The sequence below is a fragment of the Gigantopelta aegis genome, chromosome 8 (assembly GCF_016097555.1).
Source record: "Gigantopelta aegis isolate Gae_Host chromosome 8, Gae_host_genome, whole genome shotgun sequence".
Lineage (NCBI taxonomy): Eukaryota > Metazoa > Mollusca > Gastropoda > Neomphalida > Peltospiridae > Gigantopelta > Gigantopelta aegis.
Window position 1 is genome coordinate 37,867,378 of NC_054706.1, and position 20,684 is coordinate 37,888,061.

Below are 20,684 nucleotides of genomic sequence, written 5' to 3' on the forward strand. Positions count from 1 at the left end.
TGTCAGTATGTGTTGGTGGTCCGGGTATGCATATTTCCAACACATAAGGCTCTTGTTTGAGTTGACCCTACCTTTAAATCATGTTTGGCAAATGGCAGCTTAAACCCAGATAATATATCGTAATGTGAATCTAATTCTAGTACATGTATTACAAATCCAACCCCTGCAATTGAGAAACTGTCCACGGCAAAAAAAAGATGCTATTTAAAAAACCTGACTACAGTCCCAAGGCAAAAAAGTGCTGCCGATTGCAGGGATTGCAAATCTATTTAAATATGTGTAATTACACCTTATAAAGTTTACTTTTAACAAATAAATTGGTACACACATACACCATTTTTATTATGGATGTAATAAAGTACTCGTCTAGGACTGATTTCTGTCGGTGGGCCCATTTTGGTTATTTCTCGTCCCAGCCAGTGCACCATAAATACTATATGCCGTGGTATGTGCTATCCTGCCCGTCAGATGGTGCATATTTATGATCCCTTGCTACTAATGGGGTAAAACAGTTTTTCTAAGCTTCTTGAATGACTATTTAATATGCATGCTTACTAGGCAAGTCAATTCTTCTGTGAATGTAATCTAGTGATATCGTTAAATAAAAGTCAGATACAGTTCAGTTTTTATTTTCCAAAACTACCATACAGGTTATTCCATTCTATGTAACGACAAAGATCGTTTGGTGACACACTGGCACGGACCTGCAGGAATGCTTCCTCGAAGTCGGCAAACATTATGCACCGCACCTAAAAAAACAATATTTTTAGCTGTATTACAATAACTGAATCTCTTAATGAATCAATTAATACAAGTTTAAGGACAGTTTGACCCAAGCAAAATCACTACAGACAACATAAATAGATACTAAATGGATGATCCCTAGTCATACTGATATGTACAATGACATTTCATAAGTTTTCTAACACAATGCACTAATCGGGGCAATATTTAGTTTGGTCAGTTGAGTGCTCGCTTGATGTGCTTGCGTTGCAGGATCAAACCACCTCGGTGGATCCATTCAGCTGATTGGGTTTTTTCTCGTTCAAACCAGTGCACCACAACTGGTCAAAAGGCCGTGGAATGTGCTTTCCTGTCTGTGGGAAATTGCATATAAAAGATCACTTTCTGCATTAGGAAAAATGTAGCAGGTTTCTTCTGATGACTCCCAGAATTACCAAATGTTTGACATCCAATAGTCGATTTATTAATTAATCAATGTGCTCTAGTGGTGCCGTTAAACAAAATAAACTTTATTTTGATGCACTAATAAAAATGAAAGTGGTAATGGCACACAGGCTTGACTATAGTAAAACAAGCATTCATATTTTTAAGTTCAAGGGTCATAACTCTGTCAAAAATTGGCAAAACTCCATGAAAGTTTAAACATGATCTGTAACTGTATGATAAGACATTTCAGCTCAATATTCTGAGGCATTGTGAAATAAAATAAAATGGGATGGACAGGCAAATAAAGACAAAACTTATAGTCCCCTTCAGTTGGGGACTAAATAATTAACTATAGTGCTGTCGGAAATAGAATAAAAATGATTTTTGTCGATTATTTCTTAAATATTAAACAGACAAGTAAATATTTAGTAAATATCTATTTAATTATAGTCTACCTAATTTAGCATTTACTTGTTTTGGCTCTCATTGATGTACAAGGTGGTGTTTACTCTTGAAATTAAAAGAAATATGTCGGTAAACAGGTGATTTGTGCACTTTATTGGAACAGACTATAACAAAGTTTGGTCACAGTATGTCAATTTCATTGCTGTTACAATATGTGAGGGACCTTTCTGATGATGGTTTACCCCTATTCCTCTCCAAAACAAAATATTTGTAAACATTTATAAGTAACTTTTGAGCAAAACTGTCAAGAACCATTTTGAGTTTGTGATCTATTTTCCAGTATTAAAGGTGCTATCTCATAAGTTGCATAATGACAGCTATTGCAAATCATGTTTTTATTAAATTTTGCTTTAACATTTAAAGACTACACCTTTAACTATATGCCCATAAATATTATAGGAAATGCTTTTACCTACTAGTAGAAAATACATTTTTATTGGAGAATCTTTATCACAAACAGATGCTCACATATAACTTCTGATATAGCACCTTTAAGTGGTTGCAAGATTGTGTAAATTTCTACTGTATTTATATTGAATTCATATTTACTAAATATGCTGGTCAAAATTAATAGTTTATGCTGCAATTCAAAATAATCAGTTATCTTGCAGTTTTAAATTAAAAGTTTGTTTAAGGGTAAATGAAAGGACACATATCCATCAACATGTGTTATAGTCTGTTCCAATAAAGGTCACAAATATCCTGTTAACTGACATTTTAATTTTAATTTCAAGAGTAAACACCACCTTGTACATCAATGAGAGCCCAAACAAGTAAATGCTAAATTATGTAGAGTATCATTAAATAGGTATTTACAAAACATTTACTTGTCAGTTTAATATGAAAGAAATAATTGACGAAAATCATTTTTATTCTATTTCCGACACTACTTTAGTATGCTTTTTACCAAGTACATTAACATACCTGTTCTGCACTGATGGTCTCAATCTCATCAAATGGAATACTTCGAATTGGTCCAAGAGCTGCTTCCTTACATAAATTGGCCATGTCTGACCCTGAATATCCTGAAATAACACCTGACAAAACTGTATTGCAACACATTTTGATGTAGTAGAGCATCTCAAGTTGTATCACAAAATTATTAAATCACAAACATTTATTATAATAATAATAATAAAAAAAAAAAAAAAAAAAAACCTTAGCAATCTTATGTTGCACTGAAACTTGTTTCTTAATACTCTATTTGCATTTATCATATGATAGAAATTGTAATGTTCAGTGCCATTGTGCATGCATATGTGTGACAATCCCTACTGGGTTGTCTTTTACAGGCTTGTACTAACAATTCCCAAGTGGAGGCCAACTTAAAGCAACACTATATTTGCAAAGTTTAATAAATATTACACTGTCTGCTTCTGCAAGTTACTTATGTGAGCTGCGTTCTTTTTTTTATTAATCCAAGAGTCGTACACCTATAAAGCTGACCTAGATCAATCAATTTTTATTCTGTACTCACCTTCAGTTTTTTTGGCGATTTCATCCAGTTGTGAATCACTCAGGTTGTTTTTCTGAGTTGTCATCAAGTTTTTAATAATGTGCCGTCTTGCAGCACACTCTGGAAGTGGGATATACAGCCGTTTGATGAAACGACGACGAGCAGCTTCATCAATTTCCTGTGGTCTGTATAATAATGGAAACACAATTAATATCGTTCTTAGCAACGTAACTATAAATAAGCAAGGAGGCATCATCTGCATTTTTTCATAGTGGCTACCTGGACTTTTTTTCTCTCTTTTTTTTTTTCAATGAGAAGGAAAATCTGAAGAACAATAAATAAATTTTGTTACATTATATATTATAGATAACTTTAAAGTGGTCAATAATAAACAAAGTGTTTCTGTTTTAGATCATACTGTGTTGCCATCACTTTGTGAACTGATAAATCATGATATAAAAAATCAGATATGGGTTTAATCGACAGCATTCGGGAGTTGTAGCCTCTCAAAGAGAATGACCAAGATATTCCTTTTGGCTACAATGTTAAAGAGTCTTAACTACATTAACTCATACACAATCTTAATGTCCCCAGTAATTTTTATTTTTTTCTAACCTGTTTGTTGCCCCAATTACTAAAATGTTTTCTTCCGAATCTGTGCTGGCTCCATCCTGTGAAAAAAGTGGAAGCATGAAATAAAAGACTTTTCCATTACAATAAATTTGAATACAATTTTAAAACACTTTTAGATAAAAAATAAAACAAGAAGAAAGTTTGTTTTGTTTAACACCACCACTAGAGCACATTGATTTATTAATCATCGGCTATTTGATGTCAAACATTTGGTAATTTTGACATATGGTCTTAGAGAGGAAACCCGCTACTATTTTCCATTAGTACCAAGGGATCTTTTATATTCACTATCCCACAGACAGGATGGCCTTCGCTATATCAGTCGTGGAGCACTGGCTGGAATGACAAATAGCCCAATGTGCCCACCAATGAGGATCGATCCTTGACCTACTGCACATCAAGCAAGTGATTTACCACTAGGCTATGTTTCGCCCCACTTTTAGATAAAGTACTTAAAAGTTTAACAAGTGATTAGTTAGTATGTACAATAGTGATTTTCACGAAATCCATTAAAACATTTATTGGTGTAACCAAAGTCAGGATGAATTTCATGGTGGGAAACCAACATCAATCTCTTTTTTTTTACTACTAAAGCAAAATGCAAACTGTCAAAAAATGAAATGCACATGTACTCACTTTGAAATTTGTACAATATAAGACAGTAACTTTATTATACTAAGACTAAACGTACCAACTGTACAAGAAATTCAGTCTTAATTCTACGTGAAGCTTCATGTTCCCCGTCAGATCGCTGAGACAGAAGTGAGTCAATCTCATCAATAAACAACACTGCTGGCTGGTTACACCGGGCCACGGCAAACAGTGCACGCACCATCTTCTCGCCTTCTCCAACCTGGCGAAAAGATATTCACTTTCTGTTACCTTTAGAGTTACTCTAGAAGTGATCAAATAAGATGGGTGGCAGGAACCAAATACAAATTGGTTGTCATGTTTTTGTCAATTTTAAATTACTGATGTACAACAGTCCAAACTGTATGAAATCGCTACACTATGTGATTTTATACTAAATTTGTGACTGGTAAATTCACACAAAATTACAAACAATTGTTATAATTACACACATCACAACTTATTTCATTAAAAATGCACATAAATCAAGTTTCCAATGTCCTTTCCATGACCCCTTTGATGTAATGACATTCCATTTTATATAATGACATCATTTTTTTGCATTTTATTGAAGGATAAAATCGTGTAACAGCAAATGGTTTGTAATTGTATTATTATATGCCTGGCAGATATTTTAAATACAAATATTAATACAATCAGATTTGAAATTTATATCTCTGGGTTATGAGTACTGGAACCACTGTCTTCAAGTTTTCCAAAAACGGTTAATTTTACCCATAAATAAAGATTAGAAACAAGTTTGATGTTTTTTAGCAGTTGACACTAAAAATTATATATTTAAAAAACTCTTTTAAACTCTGTGATGCTTATGCTTTCCTGTCTTATAAAAAAATTGTGATGGATATTCACCCAACAGTTCATGGATGAAAGGTTGATAGGTAGACAGACTGACAGAGAGCACTCTAACATAATATGTGTAATATTTTAAAATAAGGATGTATAAATACTGACAGAGAATTATATACATACCCACTTTGATGTCAGAGTTGAAGCGCTGATGCAAAAGAAAGTGGATTTGGACTGACTTGCAATGCATTTTCCTAAAATCAAATTAGAAATCTTAGATATTTTAGTAAAGTTAATTTCTGGAATATAAAATGTTACCTTAATTACCACAAAACTTTGACCTAAACATTGTAATTTAAAAAGCAAGTGATAGAAGTATTAAAATTTATTGTATATATAAATGTATAAAGGTACTGTACATGGCTGTATGTCTTACTTTTCTACCAAGTTGTTATTTTGTATGTGAAACAATTTTATAATATAAAACTAGTTTTAACAATATCATTACAGTATCAAAACAAAATAATTACCATAGATGTTACAATATGAACTGGAATGTTTTTTTCATCAAAACAACATAATCATCACAGAAGCTACAACACAAACCGGAAATTGACAGCAAAAAAAAAAAGGGGGCTAGAATTACATCTTTGGAATGTTCCATCTTGGTTTAAAAGTCCTTACCTATGAGTGTTTTGCCAGTCCCTGGAGGTCCAAAGAGGAGTAAACCCTTGGGAGGACCACGTAAACCAACAAAAATATCTCTGGAGAAAGAAAACAAAAAAACATTAACCACCATTAAAAAAAACCCACAATTTTATTTCAACAATGCACCTAACTTTAAATAGTTCATTAAATACTACCATGCTTGACACTGATGAGATATGTAACAGGGTTTGTCATCATAAAATCTGTTTTTACCAGGCCAGTAAATTAATGTAATTATATTTTAACTCGTATTAATGTACCTGGTACTATTATCTCTGGAGAAAGAAAACAAAAAAACATTAACCACCATTAAAAAAAACCCACAATTTTATTTCAACAATGCACCTAACTTTAAATAGTTCATTAAATACTACCATGCTTGACACTGATGAGATATGTAACAGGGTTTGTCATCATAAAATCTGTTTTTACCAGGCCAGTAAATTACTGTAATTATATTTTAACTCGTATTAATGTACCTGGTACTATTATGCTTGAAACATGTGGGGTGTAACTAAAATTGGCAGCCTTTTTTTTAATTTACTGATAAGGGTGAATTTTTGTAATGTTTACATCTATATATGTTGACTGAAAAATTACCTTGTTACTAAAATATTACTATTGTTATCTAGTCAAATTTATGATTCGAGAAACATTAAATAAGGATGCATAACAGAAGATGGTTTGAATGGTTCTGTATAAACAGGTTTAGTCAACGACCATAACCCACTTCAAGGCCTTTCCAAACAGCACAGCTGATAAAATCCTTTATCTATGTCAATATTTTAATGTCATTATATAGGTATCAAGAGGTACCGGTACACGTATTTGGATACCAACATTTATGATTGAAATGAGACAATTTTGAACTGAAAATACCCAGCCTGATATTATTTGGCCTAATGGAACAGGGCAATACAAATCAACTTGTACTCAATAAATGCTGCACCAACTATCAGCCAAGGGGTCACAACTCCAAGAATGTCTCCCGGTAAAGCAAAGAATGGTATCATGTCAACTAGATGTTAATCCTTACGGTCGCAGCATGGGCCATACAACTATTTCCTTAATGGTCTTCTTGGCAAATTCTAGTCCAGCAATGTCATTCCAGGATACCTGAGGTCCATGATCCATTATCTGAAGGAAGATAAATCAGAAAATGGAAATCAATAAGGGGATAGATCTTTGAACCAAGCACCCCACGTGAGTGCTTTACCAACTAACCAATCTAACAACAAAATGAAAATAAGTTTATACTTTAGATAAAGAATTCTTTTAATTAATTTAGAGTAGCATGGGGTGAGTTTTATTCAATGAAGAGCATCCACTAGGGATGTGTGAGATCACTGAATCAATTGTCCTATGTAAAGCTGTTATTGTAATCCCCTTCATAACTGGCATATCACAGGCCATGGGTTGTGCTGTCCAACCTCTGGGAAAGGAACATTATTCAGTAACCACCACTTTCTCTTCTCCACTCTCCAGGCTTTGTGTTGTGGTTATAGATTATTTAAATGTACAAAAAGATTGTCCGTCAAAATTGACTGTCGATAGTGTTGTAGTTGGGTTATTTTCAGTGTGTTTTCATTGTTGTATATGGAGTGCAAGGTACATGTAACACCTGTTATAAAGATACAAAGTCAAGAAATAAACATAGTAAGTTTTTGTTTCAGAAAATTCAAAACTGATCAATGTACATTCAAAGGGTGAAAACAGTTGACAATCACAACTTTGACCATCATTTCTGTCAGATGAGTTTCACATGAAACAGATGTTTCTCATCTCAAGCTACTGGCTGTATACTGGTATTGGGCATATTAGGATAAGAATGTACCTGCCGATTTAATGGAGGATGACAGATAGTAGGGGTCAGTAAAAATGGGCTAATTTGTGGACATTTAGATATAAAGCAATCAATTTTGTGGTCAATAAGTGGGTGGTATTCCAGCGGCAAGTATAATGGAGCTGACTGTAACTCAGTTACAATTAAAATGCATCATTACATATTTCTGCTCATTCTGATTTGCAAGGGATCAATATTAGTGCTCACAAGATAGCTATACACATTTCACAGTATCACTGAATTCAGTTCATGTATCAATACACCCCTTAGAGCAGCATGCAATATAACAAAATTTAATTTAAACATGTAACTATGTATATACAATGGCAAATATCTTATTTTAAATTAATTATATTAAATTATAAAACAACTGGTGAAAGTAAAATGGGTGGGCCCAGAAGACAAATAAACTACAGCACAGTCCGAAATGTTGTTAAACAGTGAACACTTGTTCAAATCTCACCTCGTTATTGATGAGGTCTACCATCTTAGGATCAATTCCCTTTAACCTCTCATCTACGGGTTCCTCTTCTTTGCCAGTCTTACTCCCACCAGCACCATAACTACCAGATCTCGACACATCACTAACAAATAAAGTAATAATTTATTTATCATCCACATTTTCCAAATTATTATGCCAAAACCTTTCAAACGTCATTTTGTTAGGCATTTACACTGGGGAAGCTGCATTAAGTTATGACGCGGAATCATTGACACACATGGGTTATACTGGTTATATTTCCCTGAATATCTTGAACTTTGTGGATAATAAATATTGATACTCACTCTTCATCTTCCCTAGAAGAGCTAGGAGGCACAAATTTGCCAACAGGTCCCCGCCTATAAATAAAGTAAACTTTCTGAAAGCTTTTAAGTACAAAGCAAATGGAGAAGAAAAAAAGGCTATTTTAGTATGATAATTTATTTCGACAATTACTCAGATCAGTTGCCTTGGAGAAAAGAAGAAAAGAAGGGGAAAAAAAAAAAAAAATAATAATTTAACATTACAGTGGTAATCCTACATAATTTTAAACATGACAAGGTATCATTAAACATTCTATTCATTCGTTTCCTTTCAAATGAATTATTAAGTTTTACTTTCATAAATAACAAAAAAGTACAAAAGAAATATAACACAAGAGAACAAAATATGAAACATTTGTATTTTGTTCACAGTCATGGAAGATGAACCTCTAACACTGTGACATGGTATTAAAAGTCAATTTTTGGAACCAAACAAACCTGTTTAACTTTAAATTTGTGATTACCATACACATTTACTTAGTATGGGTCAACTTGTGAAGCATGAATTAATTATGTATTTTTTAAGGTTTAAAATAGCATTGAGCTAGGATTGACATGCATTTTTTAGCATGTTAAAGATACCTTGTACCAAGAGATTTCTTCAAACTTCCATGTAAAGAATTGCTCACTTGACCCCGCGCATTACCATATTTTTTGTTTTGTTCTAAAACCTGAAAAGAAAAGAGAAAGAATAATAATTTTAAAAATATATATATTGATACTGGGTGTCAGAATCGCAAGTAAAGGATGAATCAATATTTAACGACACCCCAGAAAATAAATACACACGGCTATTGGGTGTGAGAATCCCAAGTAAAGAATGAATGAATGAATGTTTAACAACACCCCAACACATAAATACACATGGCTATTGGGTGTCAGAATCCCAAGTAAAGAATGAATGAATGAATGTTTAACAACACCCCAACACATAAATACACATGGCTATTGGGTGTCAGAATCCCAAGTAAAGAATGAATGAATGAATGTTTAACAACACCCCAACACATAAATACACATGGCTATTGGGTGTCAGAATCCCAAGTAAAGAATGAATGAATGAATGTTTAACAACACCCCAACACATAAATACACACGGCTATTGGGTGTCAGAATCCCAAGTAAAGAATGAATGAATGAATGTTTAACAACACCCCAACACATAAATACACACGGCTATTGGGTGTCAGAATCCCAAGTAAAGAATGAATGAATGAATGTTTAACAACACCCCAACACATAAATACACATGGCTATTGGGTGTCAGAATCCCAAGTAAAGAATGAATGAATGAATGTTTAACAACACCCCAACACATAAATACACACGGCTATTGGGTGTCAGAATCCCAAGTAAAGAATGAATGAATGAATGTTTAACAACACCCCAACACATAAATACACATGGCTATTGGGTGTCAGAATCCCAAGTAAAGAATGAATGAATGAATGTTTAACAACACCCCAACACATAAATACACATGGCTATTGGGTGTCAGAATCCCAAGTAAGAATGAATGAATGAATGTTTAACAACACCCCAACACATAAATACACATGGCTATTGGGTGTCAGAATCCCAAGTAAAGAATGAATGAATGAATGTTTAACAACACCCCAACACATAAATACACACGGCTATTGGGTGTCAGAATTCCAAGTAAAGAATGAATGAATGAATGTTTAACAACACCCCAACACATAAATACACACGGCTATTGGGTGTCAGAATCCCAAGTAAAGAATGAATGAATGAATGTTTAACAACACCCCAACACATAAATTCACACGGCTATTGGGTGTCAGAATCCCAAGTAAAGAATGAATGAATGAATGTTTAACAACACCCCAACACATAAATACACACGGCTATTGGGTGTCAGAATCCCAAGTAAAGAATGAATGAATGAATGTTTAACAACACCCCAACACTTAAATACACACGGCTATTGGGTGTCAGAATCCCAAGTAAAGAATGAATGAATGAATGTTTAACAACACCCCAACACATAAATACACACGGCTATTGGGTGTCAGAATCCCAAGTAAAGAATGAATGAATGAATGTTTAACAACACCCAACACATAAATACACACGGCTATTGGGTGTCAGAATCCCAAGTAAAGAATGAATGAATGAATGTTTAACAACACCCCAACACATAAATACACATGGCTATTGGGTGTGAGAATCCCAAGTAAAGAATGAATGAATGAATGTTTAACAACACCCCAACACATAAATACACATGGCTATTGGGTGTCAGAATCCCAAGTAAAGAATGAATGAATGAATGTTTAACAACACCCCAAAACATAAATACACATGGCTATTGGGTGTCAGAATCTCAAGTAAAGAATGAATGAATGAATGTTTAACAACACCCCAACACATAAATACACACGGCTATTGGGTGTGAGAATCCCAAGTAAAGAATGAATGAATGAATGTTTAACAACACCCCAACACATAAATACACACGGCTATTGGGTGTCAGAATCCCAAGTAAACACTGCACCCAAATAGTCCATTTATTACATAAGGCAGGCCAGGATGTTACCTTAAATAATAATTGTATTTTTTCTAGACCAATTGACACTTCAACCAGTTGGGAAATGGACATAATGGGACAATATTTGTAGAATTACATAATCTACAAATAATCAAATGACATCCATGAACGATGAAATCAAATATCCTAGAAATCCTACAAAATTTCCAAATCTGAATCATATTTGAAAAAGTACCAGTTGCTCCTTGGCAGTCTTAAAGGCACTAGCAATGTTGCTGGGGTCATCAGTGTCACAGTGACGCTTTGAAATCTACAATTAATAAAAACATAAGACTAAATTCTAATTCAATCTGCAAACAATGCAAAATGTGATAGCGTAATCAAAGCCACTTGTGATAGTAAACCCAACATTAACCTGTTGCAAATCTAGGGTATTCCTTTGCAGCCTAATTGCATACTAGTATTCCTACAACACCTCTTGCCATTTCACTGGACATATGGTTTGTTTAGTAAATGTTTGCCCTGAACATATTTCCATTGAAATTTGGAGGATTTATTTGTGACTTTCTTAAAATCCTATGGTAAACAAATGGTTTATTACATATATGCAGGGAACATTTTGTTCAGTATTGCATCATGATTCGCAACGCAAATTTCACAGATCACTACACAATTTTAAAACATTAAAATTAAACAGATGCTAATCAATTTTTAACTAGAAATATCGCTAATCAAGATTTTAAAAACAAAATGTTTCCTGTATATGCCCCGTGCACATTAAAAACACTTTTCTTTAGTCGAGTATTATTTATGGCTAGGAAGAGTGGTTATTAGAAGACCTAAAGATAATTTTTTGTAGGCAATGAAAAAAGCTGTGGAATTCCACTTGATATCAAATCTTTGTATTAACTACCTGTGCTTCAACTGGTCTGTTAAAGACTCTTTGTTCTGCAGAACAACTTCCAAAGTTCCCATGTCCCTGTCCACTGCTGGAACCTAATGACAGACCGACAAAAGACTATTTTAAAACTACAAATGTTATTAAATTAAATGCATTACTTTTAGGTGGTAGGTAGAAACTCGTTATCTATACAACTTAAGCCAAATGAAAACAGTGGATACAATTCAACAATTCAATCTCAAGATTAAGTGGCTTATCAGATTACAATCATTTTATTCTGGTATATAATCAATGAAGATTACATTCTAAACTAAAGATTCTAAAAAATAACTCCTTTCTGCACCTATTAATTTTGTTTTTTAATCAAACCTTTACCTGTATTTGAGAATAAAGATCTTCTCTTGGCATCTTCATGAGAAAAGACGTTTCCGGAGATATCTCCCCCTTGGATCCGCTGTGGTAAAAACATGTTGCTAGAATTATCTCCACTTACTTTGTTCAAATTATGATTTGAAGAATTTTTTTTTATATCAGTCCCGTCAAGTGTTTTAACATGTTTAGCGTTTTCATTTTTGAACACAGAATCATCTTCATTTTCAGGAGGCAAGGACTGTCTTGAATCTTTCTGAAAGGGAAATAAAGCTATCAGTAATTTCAAAGAAACTGTCTAAGAGCCACGTTACTTACTACTACAGGGGAAAACTAGTGTAACCCTTTGTTGAAAAATTAGCTGTTGACATGAAAATTGGCTGCAAAATAGTCTCTGAAAATCTTGATAACGATCATAACTAGTTCACACATTGTTTGTTCAGTATTGTCCACAAATATAAAACAAATTGTGCACTAGTAATATTTTCCTTTTTCTACCCCTTATAACTGATGCTTTACCTCTTGATTAGTTATCATTTCCGTCACACATGCCATATTCAGGATACTTTCCAGGGTTAGGGATGGTTGCCATTTTTGACTATCTGTAACAAAAAAGATATGAGTTAATGTTTCTATGCAGCTTTTAAATCTCTAGAAAAACATTTGAATCTTTTTCCAAGACATATTACATATACGTTAGGTGGAAACAAGAATTCCACAGAATTACATGTCTTGCCTACCAAAAACACAGTTGCATCCATAGCTGTTCATCTCAATATATGATAAAAAAAAATTAAATTAAATTAAACTTTAAAAAACAATAATAACCTAGTCCATTTTATTATATAATGCCTGATGAGGTCACAGACGAAAGTGGAAACTAGGAAATCATCACCTTCAGCATACTCTAACCGTGAAATATATATATATATATATATGTGTATATATTTTGCAAGTTGAGAGGTTGGACGCAAATAATGTGACATTTGTTTTACATGTATATATAATCTCAACACAGTTGCCCTGAACATCCTACTTCATATGATATTTCATCGTTACCTCTTTACAGCTCTAATTTCCTATCATCAAGTACATGCATTATAAATTTAAACTGTAGACGCCCTGTAACAAGGTTTGGCAAGATATAATAGTGAGACATAAAAATAGAACTACTGACCATTCCTGTGTCGCCTACATATTGCTAGAGCACCTTCAGCATAGTTGTTGAAACCTATTTAAAAAAAAATGAATATATATATATATATATAAATAAATGCTGTAAATATATTGTGTCATTAAAGTATTGCAAGCAGTCAACAATGGCCAAAACTGTGTGTATTACCATCTCAACTGGCGAGTTATATTTAAACAAACACGAGCACAATTGTTTTAGCTGCGTACTTAGGTGAAAGCGTATATCATGTGTTAATTAGGAAGCGATTGTTCAGTGTTAAATGAGCAGATATCACCAGTTTCCTCTGCATGAATTTTGGAACTTATTATCAGTAGTAACATTTTTTTAATCATACTATTGCACTTGGTAGTCCCTTGCAGTTTTTCGCAATATACTTTGCAGTTTGCTTAGCAAAACTTTCTAAGTGAAAAATAATGGTAAAATCAAGCTAGGACATGAGAGGTGGTACATTTTTCACACAACAGAAATTTAAATAGAAATGTTTCTAAAGTCCCTCAGTTATTTCTGCTTTTATAGAACTGATATTTTCAATAAAACAATATCATCAACAATAGGTTCATTGTTACTATTTAATACAGAATAGGGGTGTATTTTATTAAAACATTCAACATCGAATAAGTCTAAAATTAACTGAAAATTGTATAATATTCTGAACTTTGATCCAAGTACAATAAGGTCAAACAAGGCTAAAAGTTAGACCTTTTCTCATATGATCTTCTTCTTTTTTTTAAATCAAGAAAATGGTTTTTTTTGTTATTTAGAGATTACACTATCAATTTTAAAGATAACAAGAGGAGTCTAACTACCCTAGCTCTGCAGAAAAATTATTAGTGTTAAGTAGGAGTCAGGACCCCTCATGTTTCAAGTCAGTGTTCGAGATTAACAGTATCCCAATATCCCGGGGATACCATAATTTAATTTTGGATACCAGACTTCAAGAACCCAGTATCCCACCGGGATGCCATATAATACTAAATTCTCAGGTGGGATACCAGATTTTGAAATGTTAAAAATTTTAATCTCGAACACTGCAAGTAGTTTGTACATTAATACTATTTCAAATTAAATTACAGGAATTTACTGGCCAGATAAAACAACATTTAAAAACAAGTCCTGTCATATATATCTCACCAATGGTAGGTATGGTCTTATTTAATGCGAAATTGAAAACCCAACAAAATGCTATTTGGTACATTGCTACCTGTAGCATCCAATGTTCTCTTTGCTGTGATAATGTTAGGTACATGTACTGTGTTATAACATTTGATACTGAAAATGGAACTCACCTTTTTCAGAATCAAGTGAATCTGCCAAAGTTTCATAAAAATCTCGACAACTTTTTGAGACATCACAATCACAAGGCACTCTGAAAATACAAGAATATACCTCTACATTAAAGAATATTATTACATCAGTGTACATGTATTACATGTATGGATTAATTACCCCTGAGCAATACGGTTTAATAGACTGGGATCAATGACTGGTAACTTAATCTACTAAATACACACTTGCCAAAAAGAAATCACAAGTGAAGGCAACTGGAAGGACAGACCAATTAATAAACTGAACAGTCAATGTAAGTTTATGTAGGTTTTTTAAGTAAATTATATTCGACGACAAAACATGACACATCGTTGGACAGTTGATTTTGTTTTGTAGTCAGTTTGACAATAGTGGTTTATTTTCTATGTGTGTATGCCATCATGATCAAATGCAATGCTGGTGGTTGGATGCCTCTTTAGGTGCCGGAATCATGTCTGGTCTGCCTGATCTGGTATGCATGTCATTGGTGGCCCCCTGCAAAGTCTCAGTCAGGATCTGGTTTGTCTTGACCTTCTTCAATCAGGCGTTGAAATGGCAGCATAGTATTCACTTGGCAATAGCAGTGACATCCTGGTTTGGCTTATGACAATGGTTTTTGGCAGTATTCTCGGCTGGCGAAATGAATGTTTTCTTCATTGAAACCTGTCTCAAGTTGTAGAGTTATTAGCACTACTTAGTGAGAAGTCAATGTCTATGTAATTAAATATTTTGTACCTAATCCAATTTCAAATACAAAATCAAACAATTAAACCACAACCTGTTTAGTGTCTTATCTCACTTGGTATCTTGTTGGTCCATGTTTTTACTTTGGTGCCAGACTGTACATCAAAGAATGATGCGCAGTTTCCAGTGACCAGTCAAGCATTGTTAATTCTCAGCCATCTTTATTTCAGAGGTGCCAGAAAACACCAATTATTCCTTTAGTTTTTACATAACAACACATTATTAACTACTATCACGTTTTTAATGAAACATACACTTTTTTTGACCCAGTAGTATTCGAAATATTACATATTTTTCTAGAATATGGTAGCCCGACACCTGTGGTGAGTGTTTTTCACAGTAGGACTAGTAAAAAGTCTTCCGATCATGTCCTATGGCAAGATTTTTGGAATACAAAAATAGCAAGAAACTAAACAAAAATATATCCCCAATCTCTAGTAGAAATGTCACCACTTCAGTCATATTTATAACAAGCATTTGAGAGGACTGTACTGCTAAAGCCATACATGTCCCTAACCAGGCCCATCAATGTTTTTCATCTACAAAGTTCTAGAGCCATAATTCTGTGAAAAATGGATAAATTGCCATGAAAGTTAAAAATGCTCTGTTTACAACAGAACATGATAAAGCTACACACACAATTTCAGCTCAATATCTTAAGGCATTGCCCCCTTCCCCCCCCCCCCCAATAAAAAAAATCCAGGAAACATTTTCGTAGCTCCTAAGTTCAAGGGCCATAACTCTGTCAAAAATGGGTAAATTGTCATAGAAAGTCAAATTTGATCTGTAACCATATGATGATAAAGCAATATAAAAAAATTCAGCCATTGTGAAAAAAGCATCTGGAAAATGATGTGGGACCGATGAAAGGAGACAGACAGACAGAAGGATGGAGATGAAACTTATAGCAGAGGAAGTAGACCATTAACTCAACAAATTAACTGGCTTGTTGACACTCGCAAAGGAATAAAACGTTCTGGCAACAAAACCAAATTTTCTTATCTCCTAAGTTCATAACCATAATTTTTTCAAAAATGGGTAAAACGCCATGAAAGTCAAGCTTGATCTGTAACAGAACATGATAAAGCTATACAAAACAATTTCAGTTAAATATCTTGAGGCATTGTGAAAAAACATCTGGAAAACTAGAAGTGGAACTGACTAACAGAAAGACAGACAGGACAGAGATGAAACCTATAGTCCCCCCTATAGTTCTTGTAACCGATAACTTAGGTCTATCTAATCCTAAAACACTTGAACTATGGTTCTGTGCTACACTGGTGTTTCAAAAATATGTAAATATGTAACCGATTGGAGGTTCTCACAATTTTAAAGTTGCGTAACCGACACGCAAACAGAACAACGGTTCTCGTGAAATATTGTGCCCTGATGGAATGCAGATGATTCGTCCTCTGAACATTTCGTCCACTAAAAATTTGTCCACTGTTGAACTCAAGACGATTCGTCCGCAACCAAAAATTGTTCTTGGGCAATTCGACAACTATAATTTTTTTAACACGTCCTTTTTAAGTACAGATTGTAACCTAACCTAACAGCTTTGCCATGTCTGACATCGCCAGTGGCTTTGCCCATGGCAGAAGGGATCGAGGTTACTAAGTACGATGGGGACAATTCGATAGGCATAGTGTATTATAGTTATAATCTATATATATATATATAGTTTGTGGAGAGTATAGCTGATCATTCAAGAATAACAACATATCAATAAAGTACTATAATGGACACAGACAGACAATAACAAGTTGATAGTGCCACTAAAATTTAGTTTGTTTTATATACTAGTAGTTTACCACAAAACGAAAATAATTAACCATTCCTATGGCTAAGAAATAACATCCGTCTGGAAAGCGCCCTGTTTACCCATAAAATAAAAATATATATTTCCAGTTTTGCATCTCACTTTCAGAATGAAGATTTCTGCTACTTGTATATGTCCTCAATTTAAGTACCGGTACTCACATGTTGTAGGAATGAGCTGATGATAAATGAACCATCATGCTTCGAACACCATCAGCTTTCTGAGATACACTGATCATCTCAGCATCAGAACTAAAATGTAGATCTTGCAGGTGCTGCAGAAACTGGGATTGCTGACAATTTAATTCCATAACTGAAAATAGCAAACACAACACGATCAAGGGTTGAAATTGGCTGAAAAAATGGTTGCAGGATAAATATGAAAAATAAATGCAACCGGTAGCAAAAACCAGTAGGGACGACAGTATTTCGAACCCTGATTATTTCACAGAAGAAAACATTAACTACAGATTTAATTATTTTATCACATAGAGCTACATGGAGCCATGGTCCACACACTTTAGATCGAGTACTCTGCTATTTGAGAGCTAGTCTGTCCCATCCTCCTACAAAAATGTTTTTTGTTAATAATTTCATTTTGGTTCAACTTAAGAATTTTTTTTTTGGAAATAACACAAAATTACTATTACAAAATAATCTGCTGAGAAATAAATAACAGTAAATTTCATATGAAAAAAGGTGTTCCCTGTGGGATGGACATTTGGATGGTTATGATCACTCTCTGCCATCAGAGATAACTCTATAGAGAAAACACAGGTAGACAAAGTTTCACGCTCTAATAGAACAATAGAACACTCTTGTTTGAAGTTAAATACTATTACATGGGCGGCGCAGACAGCATCGTCCATGTCTCGGTGAGGGTAGTTGCATTGTTTGTGGGCAACAGTATGTACATTCTGTCACATTCACAGAAATTTTTGTAAAAACAAGGTTAAAACGAGCAAGATTGAACTTGACCCACTCATAATCATAACAAATTTCTTAATACCATTTTTCTATGAATTTCAAAAACTGTCAATTGAAAGAAAACTTTATTTTAAAAACTATTTTTGTCTGTTCTCAGCTGTATACTGCTGTCTGATTATTGAAGTCACATGATTGTCACATAGTCTACTGGCAAAACTCTCTTTACAGATCCTTGCCAAATTATATGGTCCTTACATGTTTTAACATAAATATCTTTCTGGATATATATATTTATTGAAACTCAGAATGCAGCTTATATTTTAAAAAAAATTTTTTTTTACCATTATAACCATGCATTCATTTGCTCAAACCGGCCTCGGTGGCATCGTGGCAGGCCATCGGTCTACAGGCTGGTAGGTACTAGGTTCGGATCCCAGTCGAGGCATGGGATTTTTAATCCAGATACCGACTCCAAACCCTGAGTGAGTGCTCCGCAAGGCTCAATGGGTAGGTGTAAACCACTTGCACCGACCAGTGATCCATAACTGGTTCAACATACATGTAGGCCATGGTTTGTGCTATCCTGCCTGTGGGAAGCGCAAATAAAAGATCCCTTGCTGCTAATCGGAAGAGTAGCCCATGTAGTGGCGACAGCGGGTTTCCTCTCAAAATCTGTGTGGTCCGTAACCATATGTCTGACGCCATATAACCGTAAATAAAATGTGTTGAGTGCATCATTAAATAAAACATTTCTTTCTTTCATTTGCTCAACTTATATTAAGACATCATAATTGTTATATAAATATTTGTTTTCCAAAAATGTAATCTGTTAACATTGGTTCTCCATTTTGTAATTTGCTTTAAAATAGTTAAAGTAATTTTTATAAATTATTATAAGTACATGTTTTGTTGAACAACATACATGTTTTGATAAAACACTATAAGATTTTGTGTTAGAATTAAATTTTGGCTGTAAGCTATACCACTAACGTTTCAAGTTTTAATGCACGTGCAGTAAACTTTGCTACATAGTGGCCATTTTAGTGCTAATTTAAAGCGTAGAAATACTAATGAAAAGGTAGCTATTTAGATAACAACTGTTTATAAATATCGATATGCTTTAAAAGCAAATGCTTATATGTTTAACGAACCTGGTTCACCCTTGATACCACTTTTCAGAGGTAAAGCATGGCTGTACCACTTTTGTGTGTGCGTGTGTGTTATATTTGTTGTATCTGCGAAAATATCCTTCACAGATGAATTTGAAAGGAGTCTGGCAACCCCAAACCAATGTGATATTTGTGATTATGTCAAATATTTGTTATCAGGGAATTCGAAAATGATCAGTGTAATTGTGGTATTTAACGTCAAACATAGGGTTATTGTTGTATTTGAGCGAGAATCTTTGCCTACCCGGAAATGGACAAAAATTCCGTGTTTTCGCTATAGGAGAAGCCACGGTGACGTCACATGTTTTGATCATGTGGTACCGCGTGAGCGCTGGTAGGCAAGAAACCAGTTGACAATACTGGCATTAGTAGTAACAATCAACTTTGCCCATCCCACAACGGAGATCGTCATTTTATACAAGGTTTGTTGTATGTTATTCATTCGTAATACTAATACACGTCAGTATTTATTGAAATGAAAATTGAAAAGATAATAAAATTAAAAATAATAATAATAAAAGCCCCCACCAAACTGACATGAAAACAATGATACTCTGTGAACAGTAGGCCTACCCAGTCAATCGACAAACAACGTTTTATGTAACTTTTTGTTTGTATTGACAGATCCATTATAGTGGGTAAAACAAAAATCTGAATATATTTTATATTGTATTATGCCATAAAATATGTAGGTGGCTGGAGTATTTATATTTTTAATTAAATAACAGGGAGCTGTGTGTGTGTGTGTGCAATCAAGCATATATATATTGTTTCATATGAAAATGGTTCTGAAATATTTCCATTTATTAATTATATTATATGTTAATTATAATGTTTTACTTTTTTTTTATTGAAGAAATGATCCACAGGTGTATTTGTAATGTGTAAGTTGATTTTTTAATAATAAAATAAAAGGTATAAACATTTCAGGGTGGGATATCAGATGTATTAAATCATTTGTTTGGGATTAAAAATAAATAAATACTAATAATAAAACTGGATATTGATCCACAAGTTGGTGATAGCCACCATATTTTATTAAAAACATAAATTATGTTACATGCATTTATTATATAAGTTATCTGAATTTGTTTGCAGCAAATAAATAAAGAAAGAAAAGGGGAGCTGATTGTATTTATAAGTATTATTGTCATCAGTGACAGATGTCAATATGTCTTCACAAATACATTTATGTGTATTCAAATATTTCAATAATATTCAATATACA

At 33.6% G+C, this 20,684-nt stretch overlaps 1 protein-coding gene across 1 annotated transcript; it reads right to left on the minus strand.

Moving 5' to 3' along the window:
* Nucleotides 1-613: 613 nt before the first annotated feature.
* On the minus strand, nt 614-19,724 carry LOC121379015 (fidgetin-like protein 1). The gene is made up of 19 exons (XM_041507451.1): nt 19,701-19,724; nt 17,523-17,673; nt 14,780-14,859; nt 13,476-13,529; nt 12,818-12,900; nt 12,305-12,554; nt 11,942-12,024; nt 11,264-11,338; nt 9,099-9,187; nt 8,499-8,552; nt 8,176-8,296; nt 6,906-7,006; nt 5,846-5,925; nt 5,345-5,415; nt 4,416-4,577; nt 3,707-3,762; nt 3,113-3,276; nt 2,560-2,660; nt 614-749 (listed from the first exon to the last, which is right to left on the minus strand). The coding sequence occupies exons 2-19, from the start codon at nt 17,669-17,671 to the stop codon at nt 627-629; spliced, it is 1,896 nt and encodes a 631-aa protein (XP_041363385.1). The 5' UTR covers nt 17,672-17,673; nt 19,701-19,724; the 3' UTR covers nt 614-626.
* Between the last annotated feature and the right edge of the window lie 960 nt (nt 19,725-20,684).